The following is a 16,398-nucleotide window of genomic DNA, read 5'->3' as shown; positions in this document are numbered from 1 at the left end:
GGCTGGGATAATAACCAAATAACTCTAGCACTCTAAACTTACTGTAGAAACACCTACGTCATAAGCATCATGCCTACCATCTCCTACCATGACACCCATTCCACCCAGAATCCCAATCATGGAAGTCAGATGGGTTCCATATGATCAGAGTAACACAGTCATTTGAACAACTGTGAAAATGGTCGGTGACAATACTCATATCTTGCTCCTACAGCTAGCATAAAGTAGGCTGCTTAATACAGTCAAAATAGGTCAAAGAAGAAACCTTGGCTATGGTATTTGGTCCTTCCCACCATTTTAGGGGTCACCTCTGTCAGCAGTTGTTCTGCAGGCTCCCATTAACCCCATGGTTCACTCTCTTCTGTGGTTTTTAGAGGCCAACTGCAAATACTTCTGAGTTCTACAGTATTCAAAAAGGTGGTAATTACTGATTGCATATGTAGAATGGAATGATTTCTAAATGTTGTGTTCATTTTTTTTTAATTAATTAAAAAAAAGGAGCATTAAAAAAAAAGGTGGTAATGGGTAGTCTCTAAGGGTCTCCCAATGACTTGTGGAGTCAGGTCCTTGAAAAGTTTAAAATTTTCTAATGAAGTGAGACAGGGCAGAATTAGACTGTGGGTATTCTAATTACCATTTTTTTTAAATCACTTTTTGACTAACTTGGTTTAAAGCCATCTACTCTTCTACTCCACTATCTTTTTTTTTTTTTTTCACATGGGCAAGCACCAGGAACTGAACCCAGGTCTCTGGCATGGCAGGCGAGAACCCTGCCACTGAGCCACTGTGGCCCACCCTCCATCGTCTTCTTTGACAGGGATTATGCCCTACAGAAATTGTTTAAGGATAACGCTTTAACAAAGTAAGCAGGTTAGTCTGTTCACGTATTTAGCAGTTAAGATGCATTACTATTTTGTCCCATATGGTGGCATCATGATTAGCAGAAAATTCAACACACCCATGCTGTTTCCTACAACTGTTTCCTAGAAGATTAGGTAATATAAGGCAAGAGAATTCAAGTTAGGCTCAGACAGCTTTGAAACACAAAAGAGGTCATGGGGAAATGCCAGGGAAGAGGAAAAGGAAGAGGAAACTAAAAATCCTTTAATGCTTACTGTGTGTGGAATATTATGCCAGGTACTTACATACTTTGTTATTTACATCCTTTCAAGTTAGGTCTTTTACATTTGTTTTACAACTAACAATATGGATTCTCAGAGATTGTTTTGCCCCAGGTCACAGCACAGAAATACTAGAACCAGCATTCAAGCTTAGGTTTGCAGATAATAACAAATGTAGGCAAGGATGTGGAGAACTGGAACTCTCATACACTGCTGGTGGGAATGTAAAAAGGTGCACCTGCTGCGGAAAAGAGTCTGGTGGTTCCTGAATTCTTTTGTAAGGCATTTCTCCTGCTAACATGAATTCATTACAGTTAGAAGAATTTATTTCTCAAGTCTGTGAATATAGCATTTCCTCACTGGAAAACAACCCTTCTAGCCATACTGAATCCACGTTAGCAGGACAACTTACAAAAGGATTAAGAATGCTGTAATTTCTAACTATAAACTGTCAAACATCCAGTTGACAAAATAATTTGAGATTCTTGTCCTGGTATGAAATTCTGTTGCTAACAGTGAGGAACTTTCATATTTCCCTCAATAATGGATTATCTGCCTTTTCTTCATCTTCTTACCTAAAAAGTCCCTGAAAGTATGACTAGGTTCTGAAAACAGCAAGATCTGTCTCTTGGTCATAGCTCAAAGTTAATATAAAGTTTTACAAAATTAAGCAGAACAAAACCATGTTCTTAGACCCTCCAAAGATGACAATGTTCCAAAAAAAAAAAGAAGTCTGTGTTCCTATAAAGCTAGACCTTTAGAATAGCGTAATTATACTACGGCACATAGCACTCTGACCTAGAACTATAGTCACAGATGATTACACCAAAGGACAATATGCAGGAGCAATCTGTAGTATATCTGGTTCCAGCCTGCCAGTATAAAATCCTTTCTGAGTATACAATTCTAAATGCCTCATATGTCAATACTCTTATAGTCAAACTGCAACTTAATTCCAGCTCTTAAAAAGATTCACATGCGAGAAGGCTCACCCATCTAATAAAGTCTTTAAACTAGTATTTGGAGGGAAAATGCCTGGATAAAAGTTAAACCAGTATAGTAGAAGACAATAAACACATTTCAGGAAAAACAAAACAAAAAAGGAAAACCAAGTAAGGAGAGAAGGTAGATAAGAATGAAAATAGGGGAAGGTAGCCGAATAGGAGGTTGGAATTTACTAGGTCCTTAAATTACTTTTTGGTTCTAAAGTCCTAGTATTTACGGTTTGTTACACCCAATGAGTCTAAGAAACACATAATCTTGTGCTTTCCATGATTCTCAGGACAAAATAATGGGAAAAAAAACATGAATTGTCATCTTAGGTATCTAAAATACTTTACATTTTTACAGTGCTCTGCGTTTTCAAAATAGTTTATATATTATATTTGATTGGCACAAGTAAAACTCGGTGAGTGAGGTTCTTTATTTCTACTTTACAGAAAATGCTAGATGTCAGACTTGTTAAGTGACTTGGAGAGCTAACTGTTTATATGTTATACCAACACTGAGAGTACAAGTAATAAAGTCAACTTAAAAATCTAATTCTATAATGATATAGACTTTGTGACTATGGAAACCTTGTGTCTGACGTTCCTTTTATCCAGGGTATGGATAGGCGAGTAAAAAAAACATAGATAAAAAATAAAATAATAGGAGGGATAAGGGGTAAAATAAATTAGGTAGATTGAAATACTAGTGATCAATGAGAAAGAGGGGTAAGAAGTATAGGATATGTGAATTTTTTCCTTTTTATTTCTTTTTCTGGAGTGATACAGATATTGTAAAAATGATCATGGGGATGTATATAGAAGTATGAGACTATACTGTGAGCTAATGATTGTACGCCATGTACGGACTGTATGGTGTGAAGACCTGTCAATAAAAATATATATACATATTCTTTTACATTTTAATACTGTGTGGGAAAAATAAGCAGCAAGGGTCTATTAAAAAACAGATCTGCAAATTAACCAAATCTTTTTTGATAGAACTAGTAGATAAAATAACAGCCCATTAGGATTTATTGAGTATTTATCACTTACTAGATACTAAACATACTTATTACCTCACAATTTTCATAAACCCCCCAAGGTATACACTATTACCCAAATTTTATAGGTGAGAAAATTGAGGTTTAGATAAGGTCCCCAAATAACCAATTTAGAAAGTAGTGAAGTTGGATTCAACCAGGTCTACCTGACTGCACAGCTAATGCTTTTAAACGCTCTCTAGACCAAGCTTACCTGTGGACATAGATTATTTAAATTTCTTCAAGGCTTTCTAAATTCAACTGAACATGCACTGGGCATGTATTGGAGATGAATGATATGGCTCCTATAGCAGAATTATCATAAGTCTCTTTATTCTTCTAGGTAAAATGGTGTGGTAGGCTGAATTACATACCTCAGAAAAATTACATTTTCTTAATCTTAATCCAATCCTGTGGGTGTCAACCCACTGCATGTGAGACTTTTTTTAAAAAGACCTTTTGAAGATGTTATTTTTAGTTATGGTGTGGCCCAACAAAAGAATGAGGCTGGGCCATAATCCTATCACTGGAGGCTTTGTAAAGAGAAAGTCACATGGTGAAGCAAGGAGCTGAAATTCAATGGAATCCAAAAGAGAAAAGAGAAGACAAGGCCATGTACCTTGCCATCTGACAGAAAAACCAAAGATTCAAGGATCACTAGCAGCCAGCACCAGAACATTACAATCGTCAGGGAGAAAGGATCACCTAGCTGATATCTTGATTTTGGACTCTTCTCCCCCAAACCGTGGGCCAATAAATTCATTGTTTAAGCCAACCCATTATGTGGTATTGTCTTAGCAAATGGAGAACTAAGACAAACAGATTAACATGAACGACATCACAGAAAAATAGACCCCTAAATTTTAAAAAAATCAACCCTATTGCCTATATATCTAATATATAGCCTTATCTTAATACCTTCTCCAGCAATAATAAAACTTCAGTTCATCCACGAAGGTACATTTCCACCTCCAGGCAATCACTACCCCTCTGTGCTCCCGTGTTTGCAATGCAGATCATTTTTACCAGTTTTCTCATTTTCCCCTAATGGCTATGTATCTTTGCAATTTTAACCGAAAAGGTGCCCATCATGCTATATTGAAACTATCTGTACAATTAGTCTTCCACCAGATTGTGAGGGAATGAACCCTATCTGGTCTTATTCATCTAAGCATCCTCAGTGCCTAACATCTTTTAGGTCATGCAATACATGTTTGCTCAATGAAAAGGGATGCAATGATGCACAAAGGTTTGTATTTATTAACTTGAATTCTACTTTACTTAACTTAAAGCAATAAGCACATCGTTTATCAAATTTGGAGATGTATAGTACATGCATGCATAAGTATGTGCATATGTTTGTATGTTAGTATATGTGTGTGTATACACATCCATATATTTCTTTGGTCTTTCCATTAAAAGGGCCAGGTAGCAAGAGCACACCTAGTGCCCAAACCTTGGTCTCTATAATCAGGGCTCCTTGGAGAAATGGCAGATACCAAAGCTGGAGAAGAGTAGGTAAAAGATAAGCCTGCCATCATGTTTTGCCAGAAAGAAAGGAAATACACAAGAAAAACAAAGGCGGCATGTCACAAGAACAAAGAAACGAGCTTGCAGGAGTTTCCATTGGCCAAATCAGGGACAATTTAAGCATAAAAATTCCAAAGAAAAGAAAACAGAGGTATTCGTAAGTCCATACTGAGAACAGAAGGGGATAAAGGAAGGTTCTTCCTTATAGAGTCCATTGTGGAGGAAGTACTAGAAACGGAAACTCGCCATTTTGTACCATCATAAAGCTTAGATCAAAGTAAGAATTGGTGTGTGCTTTAAAAACCAAAGGAACATTTTGATGAAAAATTAGGATATTCACATGGTCTTAAAGTGTTCCCCACAGACCACTTATTTCAAGGGAGGGGGAAAAAGCAGTAATAATGTAATAGGAAAATGAGACACCTCAACCGGGTAATCAAAATGAGTATCACCAGCAAGGAATAAATACATTGTCTACATCTCCAAATCTGATACCCTGAGAAGGAATAACATGACTTCTGCTATATTCCAGCTGAGAATGAATAACTTGAATTTAACTACATGGAAATACCAAAAATACCCAAAATGAGGAATGTTCTAGTAAAGCATATGGGGGGAGGGGCACACTGCATTTTTAAAATGCCAGTGTCATAAAGAGCCAAAAAAAAAAAAAATAGGGAAATGAAAAGAGGTTAAAAAGACATGATTGTACATAATACCTGACGACTCCTGTACAGTAGAAAAAATACTATAAAGGACATATGAGGCAACTGAAAATTGGAAATGGTAGAGGATGTTAAACTGAATGAAGACGATACTATACTGTGGTTATAAAAGAGAATATTCTATTCTCAGGATATATACACTGAAATATTTAGGGATAAAGGGTCATGACTTTGTAACTTATCCTTAAAAGAGTCAGCAAAACAAAAGTGACTGTGTATGTGTATGTATATACACACACACACACACAGAAATACTGGTTCACTGTACCATTCTACAGATCAAAAAGAAAAGCATGTACTGCTTGATTCATAACATTATATACGTGATTAAATGGGGGAAAACACACCTGAATAGGAGATGGCTTTTCCCAGCCCATTTCAAAAATTCCCATCAGTAACTCCCGTTTCAAACAGTAATCTTCAAACTCATTTCCTTTTGTGGAGGTCACATCCTAGCCAAACAAACAAAACAACAACAAAACAATAAATTAGAACTGCATTCCTTTGGTAGTTAGCATACTTAAAAATTTGTCTAAGAGACTTTATTTATCTACCCCATCTTATAAATAAATGCAGATTACTTCTTTTTTTAAATTTTTTAATTTTATTTTTTTAAACATCAAAAAACACCAAACGCAAACATTCCTATTTTGATCATTCCGTTCTACTTCTCTGTCTTGATCTGTATTTCAACTATTCCTGGAAATAACCACTCTCCTTCCTTCACTACACACAAGCCATTTAAAAACTATACTTTGGAGAAAGGCTACCCTCTGGTCATATTCTTCTGACAACTAGTCAAATACTGTTATTTCTATGCAGGGAATATGCTGTGAATTGAAAGTCACAAGATGTAAACTCAAATCCCACTCAATCACTCATTAGCCACAAATATCCTGGGCTAAATCTGGGTTTCTCAAATTCAGGAGCACTACTGATGTTTTAGGCCAGAAAAATTTTTGTTGTTAAGAGGCTGTCCTATAGCATCCCTACAAATGTGATAACCAAAATGTCTCTAGACATAGCTAAATGCCTCCTAAGGCAAAACTAGCCCTACTTCTAGTTGAGAACACTAGGCTACAGTGAACCAACCTCTGTGAACTTCAGAATTCTCATCCACAAAATGGGGACCAGCCTGAATATCTTATAGGACTGTTGGGAGCAAAAAAAGAAAGCTGACAAAATGCCCTGAAAACCATAAAACTACTCCACAAGTTAGGTAAGACGTACAAATGTATAAGCCTACATTATATAATGTATACATATTACATAACTATATGAATAAGTAAATAATTAAATATTTCAAATGGTGAAAAGATGTGGCAATTCAATGTACACGGTCTATACAATTTCAACCATTTTAATCTGCTTACGAGTAAATACCGTGTCTATTGTCATGAGTAACAACTTCACTTCTAGAGTTTTCACACCATTTTTTCCACTGGAATTTTGCAACCAACTTACCGAAGTTTTGATTCTTAGATCCTTTGGAGGGAGTTTTAAAGTCTTTTTCCAGTCATCACCAGGTCTAGGGAGAACATAGTAAAACTGAAGTACCAGAATTCACACCATCACTATTTTAATAATATAAAGATGCTTAATCTCAATTATAAGCTCTAAACAAGCACAGTAAATTTAACATATTACCATTCACTTAAGAATATAGTTAACAACAGAGTTAGACAACTTTAGAAAAAGTGTTGTTCTGAGAAGGAATAGCAATCTTTGGAGGATCAAAAATCAAGGACATAAGCCATCTATCCTCGTGAGAAATAGTGTAGGACAGTGCAGCTATCACAATTGGCAACCCATAAGTGCTTTGTTTGACCTATATATTGTGTACATGTGTTCTAATTTAAATTAGTTGCCAAGATTTAAAAATTAGGAGGTAACACATAAAATTCCAGATTCTGATTCTTCGTGAACAAAACAGGAGGCGTTAGCAATACTAACTCCAAATTCCTACCTGGAAATATTCTGGTAGAGTTCAGTAACCAGAGTTTAAAATCAAGCAGCTATTCCTTTTAAATAGGACAAGTACCCTATAATTTGACACAGTTCCCTGTACACATCTGGGTCTTAACTTCTAGTGACTAAACCCAAGAGCTCTTAAATTTCAGACCTGAGTACATGTCCTGATTCTACTTCCTAGTTCTATAATCTTGTATCAGTTACTTTGCTGAATCTCTATTTTCTTATACATAAAATGAGCTATTAAGAATTACATATAATTTTGGGTAGCGCTTTACCTAATTTACTGTGTACAGTCAGTTTAGTTGAACACCATAAGTACATGGAATCTTGAACAGGGTATGAGATTTTGTTGGTTTGTCCAAGTTAGTGTTATGTCCTGATATATTCCAGAGAAATTTGGGGTGAATAAAGAAGGATTTGCAAAGTCCCCTTGGGGGACTGGGGAGAAGGAGGAAATGTTCAACTTCCCCATTTGGAAAATTCCTGATATTCTCGCAAGAAGGTTGGACAACCAAATCAACAGGCTGAACCCTTGATCTTGGGGTTCACCCCTATGAAACTTATTCCTGCAAAGGAGAAGCTAAGCCTACTTATAATAATGCCCAAGAGTCACCCCCAGAGAACATCTTTTGTGGCTCAGATGTGGCCTCTCTTTCTAAGCCAACTCAGCACGTGAACTCACTGCCCTACCCGCAACGTGGGACAAGACTCCCAGGGGGGTAAATCTCTCCGGCAACGTGGGTCAGAACTTCCCGAATGAGCCGGGACCTGGTATCATGGGATTGAGAAGGACTTCTTGACCAAAAGGGGGAAAAGAGAAAAGAGACAAAATAAAGTTTCAGTGACTGAGAAATTTCAGCCAAGAGGTTATCCTGGAAGTTATTCTTATGCATTATACAGATATCCCTTTTCAGTTTATGGTGTATTGGAATGGCTGGAAGTACCTGAAATTGTTGAGCGGTGATCCACTAGTCTTGATTCTTGAAGACAATTGTACAATGGTATAGCTTTTACAACGTGACCATGTGATTGTGAAAACCTTCTGTCTGATGTTCCTTTTATCCAGGGTATGGACAGATAAGTAAAAAAATGTGGATAAAAAATAAATAATGTGGGGGTAAGGGGTAAAATAAATTGGGTTGGTTGAAATATTAATGGTCAATGAGAGGGAGGGGTAAGGGGTATGAGTTTTTTCTCTTTTTATTTCTTTTTCTGGAGTGATGCAAATGTTCTAAAAATGGTCATGGTGACAAATACATAAATATGTTATATTGTGAGTCATTGATTGTAAACCATGTATGGATTTGCATGTGTGTGAAGATCTATCAATAAAATTTTTTTTTTAATTATATAAAGATTGCTTCCTTGCCTGCCATGCAGGAAACCCAGGTTCATTCCTGGCCTATGCACCTCCCCCACCCCACAAAAAAAGAAATTACATAAAATAATTTATATAAAGCACAGTGCCTTGCAAAACAAGAACTCAATATTAACTGTTAATATCTTTCAACCTTTTTACTGGTGATGCTTAAAATGATGAAAGAGAGCACAATTTTTCTTTTTGGTCAGAATAAAACCTTAAATAATAAAATTAATATCCAAAGCAACTAAAAAAATAAAAACTAAAAATAGACTGTCAGACTTCTCCAATGAAGAAATTTCAGAGCTCTTGCGCTTAACAGGAAAAGATGCTCACATCATTAGCCATTAGAAAAATGCAAATCAAAACAAGATACTATTTCACACCCACTAGAATGGCTACTATTTTTTAAAAAAGGAAAAATAAATGTTTTTTTTAAAAAAAACACTTTTTGGAGGATGTGGAGAAACAGGAACATTCATTCACTTTTGTTACTAATGTGGAAAATAATTTGGCAGTTCCTCAAAAACTTAAGCACAAAATTACCATATGGCCTGACAATCCCATTTCTGGGTATGTTCCCAAAAGAACACAGAGCAGGGACTCAAATACTTGCATGCCAATGTTCACAATGACATCCCGACAATGCCAAAAACAGAAGCAACCTAAATGTCTAAGGCTCAACTGATGAATGGATAAACAAATTGTGGTATATACATATAATGAAATTATTTATTCAGCCATAAAAAGAATGGAGGTCTGATACATATAATAACATGGATGAACTTTTAAGACATTATGCTGAGTGAAATAAACCAGACCCAAAAGGACAAATATTGGGTGATCTCAATGGTATTGAAATTAAAAAAAGCAAATTCAAAGAGTTAGAAACTAGAATAAAGGTTACCAAAGGGCAAGGTTGGGCAGAGAATGGGAAGTTAATGTTTAACATTTCTGTTTGAGAGGTGACAGACAGAACAGTTTGGAAATGGATGATGGTGATGGCAGCACAACATCGCAAAATAATTAACACCACTGAATTATATATACATACAGAAGGCAGTTAGAAGGGGGAAATTTTAGGTTGTATATGTTACTAGAATAATAATTTTTGAAAAAACGGCTAGACTGACTCCTAATCAAACTATGGACTAGAGTTAATATAATAATACTATTGTTTCATCAATTGTAACAAAGGTACCACACTAATATAAAGTGTTAATAATAGTGAAAACTGTTGGGGGAGGTGTGTGGGGAGAACTCTTTATTTCCTACATGATTTTTCTGTGAACCCACAACTTCGCTAATAAAATTAATAAGAAATAAAGATTGTCAGACAATAATACTTTCAAGTGTATCATCTTTAAAATAAATTTTCTGCTGATTTCATTATGGTTATTCTTAGGTAACCAGGATCTCAAAACATGCAAATCTTTATTTATATAGATGAGCACTTATTAAAAGTTAGGCTCCACATAATTCAAGCTACTCAAACACAGACAACTATTTACTACAGTTCAAAGCATGCTAAATAAAGCCTTTTACCTCATGTTTGAGAAACATGTCATTTCAACATTCTAGTTAGCCAACTTTCTACATTATACATTAGTTGTTCTAATGTACAACTTTCTACATTAATACACAGTAAATAAAAATGCAAAAGACAATGCAAAACCTGCACTCAAGGACCTTGAATCTTATGACGTGAAAATAAAACAAAGAATTATTTAAAATAAGAAAATAAGTGATAAAGTATTACAAGAGTTCTGAGATGGGATCTAGAAGCCTTCATGGAAGAGATGACATGAACTGACATTTGAAGAAACAAGAGAACTGAAAACAAACCATTAATCCGTGGAAGAGCAAAAAAAAAAAAATGGGTTACCCAGGGTTGTTTCAGATTAGAACATGAAAAATATCACGTCATTATGAACTAACACAGATTTATGTTTTCATCCTTAAGGACTAAAAAATAGCCTAAAAATAGCCTAAATTTTGTTTTGTCAAAAAACGAACTACAATTTAGTATTTTTATTTCTATACTAATTAAAGAATCTACCTTAAAAATAACAGAACATGCATTAATGGTGACTTTCCCAGAGTACCAATTCTGTTGGGAATTATTTCTTACAGGTCACTAGAGAATCACATAGCAGAAAACATCTCTACGGTATCCTGATAGTTTATGATGGTCGTATTTCTTTGGGCAACATTTCTTAAACATAGAGAAAAACCTAAGTTATAATAAAACACTATCACTCAGTTCAGTGAACCAAAGTTCTATTACCTTATGAAGATTTCTAGAGGTTGAAATCAATTTATATGGCTAGATTTTTAACAACAAAGCCAAACCTCAAAAAGTGTCAAGAGTCTTACTGTTAACTTCTTATAATGGTGTTTTTAGTGGCAGTTATCATTAAAATAATCTAAAATGCGTACTTAAAGATGGCACGTAGCCTACAAATTCTCAGCTTTAAAGGAAAAAATATTGTATAAAAGATTTTAGAGTCATCCAAGGGGTGTGAGTCTATTCAAAAGTATGGCTTTCCATGAGTTCAAAATCCTAAGTTCCCTATTATTTATAATTGGTTCTTATTTTTTGTGAAGAAGAAACTTTAAAAGGGGGGGGGTAGGGGATTGGTGGGCAAAAAAGCAAAGTTTCATACACTAAAACAAAGTCGCAGAAAAAAAAATATTCTATGAGTATGCTTGCAGTTCAGGGCAGTCTAGACAAGAAGACTGAGGCAAGTCTAAGTCTTTAAATTCAAAACTTGAAATTGGCTGTAGCTGAGTTATTAACACTAGGGGGAAAATAGTATACTGACAAAAACAACATGAACATGCTAATTTCACGAACGTACAAGAAACTCAGGTAATAATTGCTACCCTGAGCTAATCATGGAAGTCAGAAATTTTTTTTTAAGAAAATCTATACAAAATTGATACATATCATCTGCATCCTATGGTTTATCACTAAATAAACCTCAATTAATTATGGCAGTGAAACACTGCTTTACTGCAAATACCTTGCAGGCATAGAACAAAGTCACCTGTTATCTACAATTAAAATAGTTAAATAACGTATACACAAAGCAGTCAACAATAACGTAACTAAAAGAAATGTCCTGGGACCCCAAGTGTGTCTTTTTTTTTCTAACACTTACTTAATAGTGGTGGTCATACTCTGTGCTTGTTGTTGAGTGCCATTATTGATTGTGTTGGTGTTTTTCAGCTGGTTCATCTGTTGCTGTGTCTGTGTTCCCCCTCCTCCGGGGCCACCACTGGGCTTCACAGGGCCCCTCAGCTGACCATTTTGACTGGAAAGACCCATTATAACAGGGTTCTCTGTTCTGGCCGTGCTCATGCTGTGTTAATTGTAAAGATGTCTCTTTCAAACTTTAAAACTTTTGAAAGTCAGTAGAGAAACTGTAATAACAGTTTATTAGGCTCTCCAAAATGAAGAGATAAATATAAGTCTTGCTCAATATATTGAGTCCTTTATTGCAATGCAGGCAAGCACCTGTAAGTCTCTGAACAGTAAGCAGCAGTAACTTGCACCGGATCAACTTGTATTTTTTTTAAAAAGCCCTCTAACAAGGTTGTTATATCTGAATTCACTCACTTCAATCTGAAACAGAAAAGAATTAAATTAGCAAACACAGGAAAGTTAGAAAAAACTTTTCCTTTTAAAGAACTCCTTTAAAAGAATTCTTTACATTATTCCTTTAAATTAAATAATTAACACATTTACACTCCTAGCCAGGCTAGGAGACACAAAGATGAACTACCACCAAACCTACATTCAGACCAATCTCAAACAAATACGCTAATTCAAATTAACCCAGAGAGGATTGGCTAGGAAGATACTATGACTAAATTAGCATTAGCTGTCAAATGACAATCTTTTTACTTCAGTTTCCTCTCTGAATTCTTTCAAAGTCTCACCCACCTCTAAAAGTCAATGATTCATTATACTTCACTGCATTACAACTCAGTAAAGTACCACAATTTATTTAATATAAATCTACACATGAATAAGCCAAGACAATAATTTTTCTATTTTCTGACACCAACTAAGAATCCAAGACTTACACGAGCTCGACTTGATTTGACACATCCAGAAAAAAACAATTCTTGTGCGTTTATGAATCTCAACTACAGAAGCTAAACTTTATGAAGAAAAATGTATCTTCTTTTTTCCCTTAAGTTTTCCCTTTTAAAACAATAACCGAAGCAGCCACATACCTACATGACAAAACACTTTACTTGAAAAACAGCCAAGAAAATAATAAAATCTGAATACTTAAAACTATTACCTTACAACATTTTTCAAAAAGTATAAAATAGCATTATTGGTTTAAAAAAATGAAAACACAAGAAAACTTCCTATGTAATGAGAGAGAACTGTGGAAGGTTAAGCACACCAGTGACATTAATAAAACTTTCCAAGAAACTCAGAATACTAAGTCTAATTAATATTTGCTTTTAAAAGAAGACCAATCAATCTCACTTATTTTTAAATTGTTCCTAAAATCTAATTCTCATTTAAAATTTTGAAAATATTTTAATTTACAAAGATCAGAAAACAAAGGCATATTATTCTGGTATTTTCAACTCATTTACATTTCTTAGCAAAAATATAATTAAGGGTGCATGGGTGGTTCAGTGTAGAATGCTTGCCTTTCATGAGGAAGACCTGGGTTCGATTCTCGGACCATGTATCCAAAAAAAAAAAAAAAAACACACTAGTTTATTAATAATCACTACTGACTGTTTTCACATATACCAAGGCTTCCAAAAATTCAATATAACTTACTGAAAAAATGTTCCTTGTCTTTTTTTTTAAGATCAAAAAACAGGTTATGCACAAGATTACCACATACACAAAGCTGTGTTTCTAGTTTCCCTGAATTTGACCAACCGCTTAAACAGACCATGGTTAACAGCCACCTAAATTCATTCCCAAGGCAGTAAATGGTTTCCTGTACTGATAAGTTTACATTATTTATGTATCATGTAGTTATTCACATTGGGAGACTTATTTGTGAGGATAAAGAGGAAAACCTCTAAAGATCACTGTTACTGTCCATTACGTATATAATTAGATCTCCTTTCTCCCAAGCTCCAAAATGTGGCCATGCATTAACTACTCCCATCTTAATCAAACTGAATCCTGCACTGCAGCTTTATGTCTCAGAGAAGGAAAACATTCCTCCTACCAGTTCCCAACTTAGATTTGCAAGCTATACTTCTACATTTTCAAAAATATGAAGGAAACATAGACTAGTTTGGAAGAACCCCTGGAGGAGTTAATTACAGCACTTTCCAGACTGTAGTTAGCAATTGACAGTTTCACACCCAAAACATTAGTGTCATCCCTAACAAGAGCTTTTGTTTGCAAATGTAGCGCAGTTTCTCCGTGCAAATTGGAGTGACTGAGTTTAATTCGGAGGGTTTAAGGGAATGGTGGAAGAGAAAAGGGAGTGAAAGATGAGTGCAGACAAGCCAACTGCTTGAGCCCTGTAGTTGTGAAGCAGTAATTTCTAGTCTTCCCCCTTCCCCAAACACACACACACCCCTACACACTAAAGTCAGCTTTCTCTGGCAATAAACACTTAAGGTTTGGGGCCCTGCAAACGTATCTGCGCAACATGAGCTGGGAACGAGGTCCGCCGGTAAGAAACAATAGGGACTGTCCCCATAAGGCCCCAAAGAGACACCCCGAACTCTGAAAGCCCCTCCTCTCCCCCACAACTCAAGGGTTCCACAAACATCTCTCTTGTTACCGACTTGTAAGGCCCAACCCAACCAGCGGCTCCCGGTTCTCTTAACAGGGCACTCAGTACTGCATATCCCTGCCGCCCCCTATAGGGCCGCCTCGTACCCACTAACCTCCACCACACCACTAATCCTTGACGCCCCCTATAGTCCCCTATTCTCTCATCTTCAATAAAGCTCTCCCGAGTACTTGGCTGCTCCTGCCCGGACTCGCCGCGCACGACATTCCTATTCTACACCTCCAGGCGCCCCACACACCACTGCCCACCGCCCGCCTTCGCCCCCCCCCCCCCACCCACCCCAAGGCCCCCGGCCAGGCCTCAGGCCTCCGCCTCAGAGTGCCCCTCACGCCACCCCGAGGCTGCCCACGGCCGCGACCCCGCCTCTGATCTCGGCCCCACCATTTCACCCCACTCCCCGGGCTCGGGATCGAGTCCTACCGCCGAGGCCACTCCCGCTCGGCACCCTCGGTCCTTTATTGTTGACTCGAAGCTCCCAAAATGGCGGCGGCTCCTTCCTCCTCGGAAACCTCCGCCCGCCCCCACCCGGGCCCCTGGCTGCCGTCTCCTCCCGCCCCCGCCTCCGCCCCGCTCTGAGGGCCGCTCCGCCGAGTCAACCGCGCCGCCAGCTCCCCGGGTCTGGCCCGCCCTACCTCCGCCGCTGTCTGCTCTCATGGCGTCGCCGAAGTCGCCGCCCGGGCTGAGCTAACTCGGCTCCTCTACCCCCTCCCTCTTTCCCTGCCTTTCCGCATGGCGGCAGCCGCGGCTCCTCCTCCACTCAAGATGGCGAGAAGGCCGCCGCCACTGCGCCCGCCGCGGCGTCACAGCCTGTCCTGCTTCGAGGCAGGAGGAATCCCGGCCCGGGAACCTCCCTGAGGAGGAAATGGAGGATCCTTCTCTCCCACTGACGGGGGACCAAGTGCCAGAGCAACTTCAAGGGAAAATATGGTTTCCTTTCTGAGGAGAAAAGAGAGATTCTTTTCCCACAGCTGAGGAGAAATGGTTGGGGAATGAGAGCTGGGGAGAGTGCGCCCTGTCTTCGTCCCACAAAAGTGAAAATAGGAGGGTCGTGACTAGAGGGAGGATCTGTTTTTTTCCTGGCCAGGGACACGTTCCAAGAACGGCCTGTTCAGGCAGCGACTCGGGGACGGGAGAGCTGACCTGACCTCTCCCGCGGGCCGGGGAAGCTGCTGCTGGACCTCGGGAGCCGCGTCTGAGCCCCTGCAACGCGCGACTCCACCCAGGGCCGCGCGGAGCGAGTGTCCCGGAGGAGCCGGCGCGCGCCTGGGGGAGGGGGCCGGAAGGGGGGCGGGCCAGGCAGCGAAGCCGCGCCTGGGGGTGGGCGGCCGCGACGGACCCCGGAGAGCACACCCGGGGCGCTCCGCCGGGGTGGCCGGCCCGAGAACTCTCTTGTGGGAGCTGGGGGGTGGAGGGCCGGGCACCCAGAGATAGCATCCGGGGCGCTGCGCCTGGGGGCCGAGGACTGCGCCAGCGACCATCCTCTCCTGCCTCAATCGGTGGAGAAGGCCGGGCCTCCCCCAAAGAAGGGCAAAAGCTTCATAAAAATAGGAGTTTCGTGAGAAAATGGAAGAACAGAAGGCGGTGGATGCCTCTTTCACCTGCCTGACACTCACTAAAATGACAAATATGTGTTTGTTCCTATAATTACTTTTAATATACCTGATCCTAATGCCCCTCTTTGTCCTTAACAGAAGTAACAGGGATGCTATGTCGTTCCAGGTAAAACAAATATAAATTTGGAGCCAGTAAGTCAACTAGGTCAGGGGAAAATATAAACCTGGGGCGGATATAAGCAATGGTCAGGTAATACATGACAGAACTATCTCCACACACACCAGCCGGTCAGGCCAAACCGCGGACT

The 16,398-nt window shown here is 38.6% G+C and overlaps 1 protein-coding gene across 4 annotated transcripts in view; it reads right to left on the bottom strand.

The window, feature by feature from the left end:
• Nucleotides 1-15,671, bottom strand: part of DDX6 (DEAD-box helicase 6) — a 36,858-nt gene extending 21,187 nt beyond the window's left edge. Inside the window, exons 1-4 of one of the 4 annotated variants that reach the window (XM_077112725.1) lie at nucleotides 15,170-15,671; nucleotides 11,904-12,367; nucleotides 6,870-6,933; nucleotides 5,753-5,857 (exon numbers count right to left, since the gene is read on the bottom strand). In XM_077112725.1, the coding sequence (XP_076968840.1) occupies nucleotides 5,753-5,857; nucleotides 6,870-6,933; nucleotides 11,904-12,103 (369 nt within the window). In that variant the 5' untranslated portion in view covers nucleotides 12,104-12,367; nucleotides 15,170-15,671. Of the gene's footprint in view, nucleotides 1-5,752; nucleotides 5,858-6,869; nucleotides 6,934-8,069; nucleotides 8,818-11,903; nucleotides 12,368-15,169 lie in introns of those variants that run through there. The other 3 variants (XM_077112723.1, XM_077112722.1, XM_077112724.1) reach the window with 3 other exon arrangements.
• Between the last annotated feature and the right edge of the window lie 727 nt (nucleotides 15,672-16,398).

The sequence above is a fragment of the Tamandua tetradactyla genome, chromosome 8 (assembly GCF_023851605.1).
Source record: "Tamandua tetradactyla isolate mTamTet1 chromosome 8, mTamTet1.pri, whole genome shotgun sequence".
Classification (NCBI taxonomy): domain Eukaryota; kingdom Metazoa; phylum Chordata; class Mammalia; order Pilosa; family Myrmecophagidae; genus Tamandua; species Tamandua tetradactyla.
This window is presented reverse-complemented; position numbering and strand designations above follow the sequence as displayed.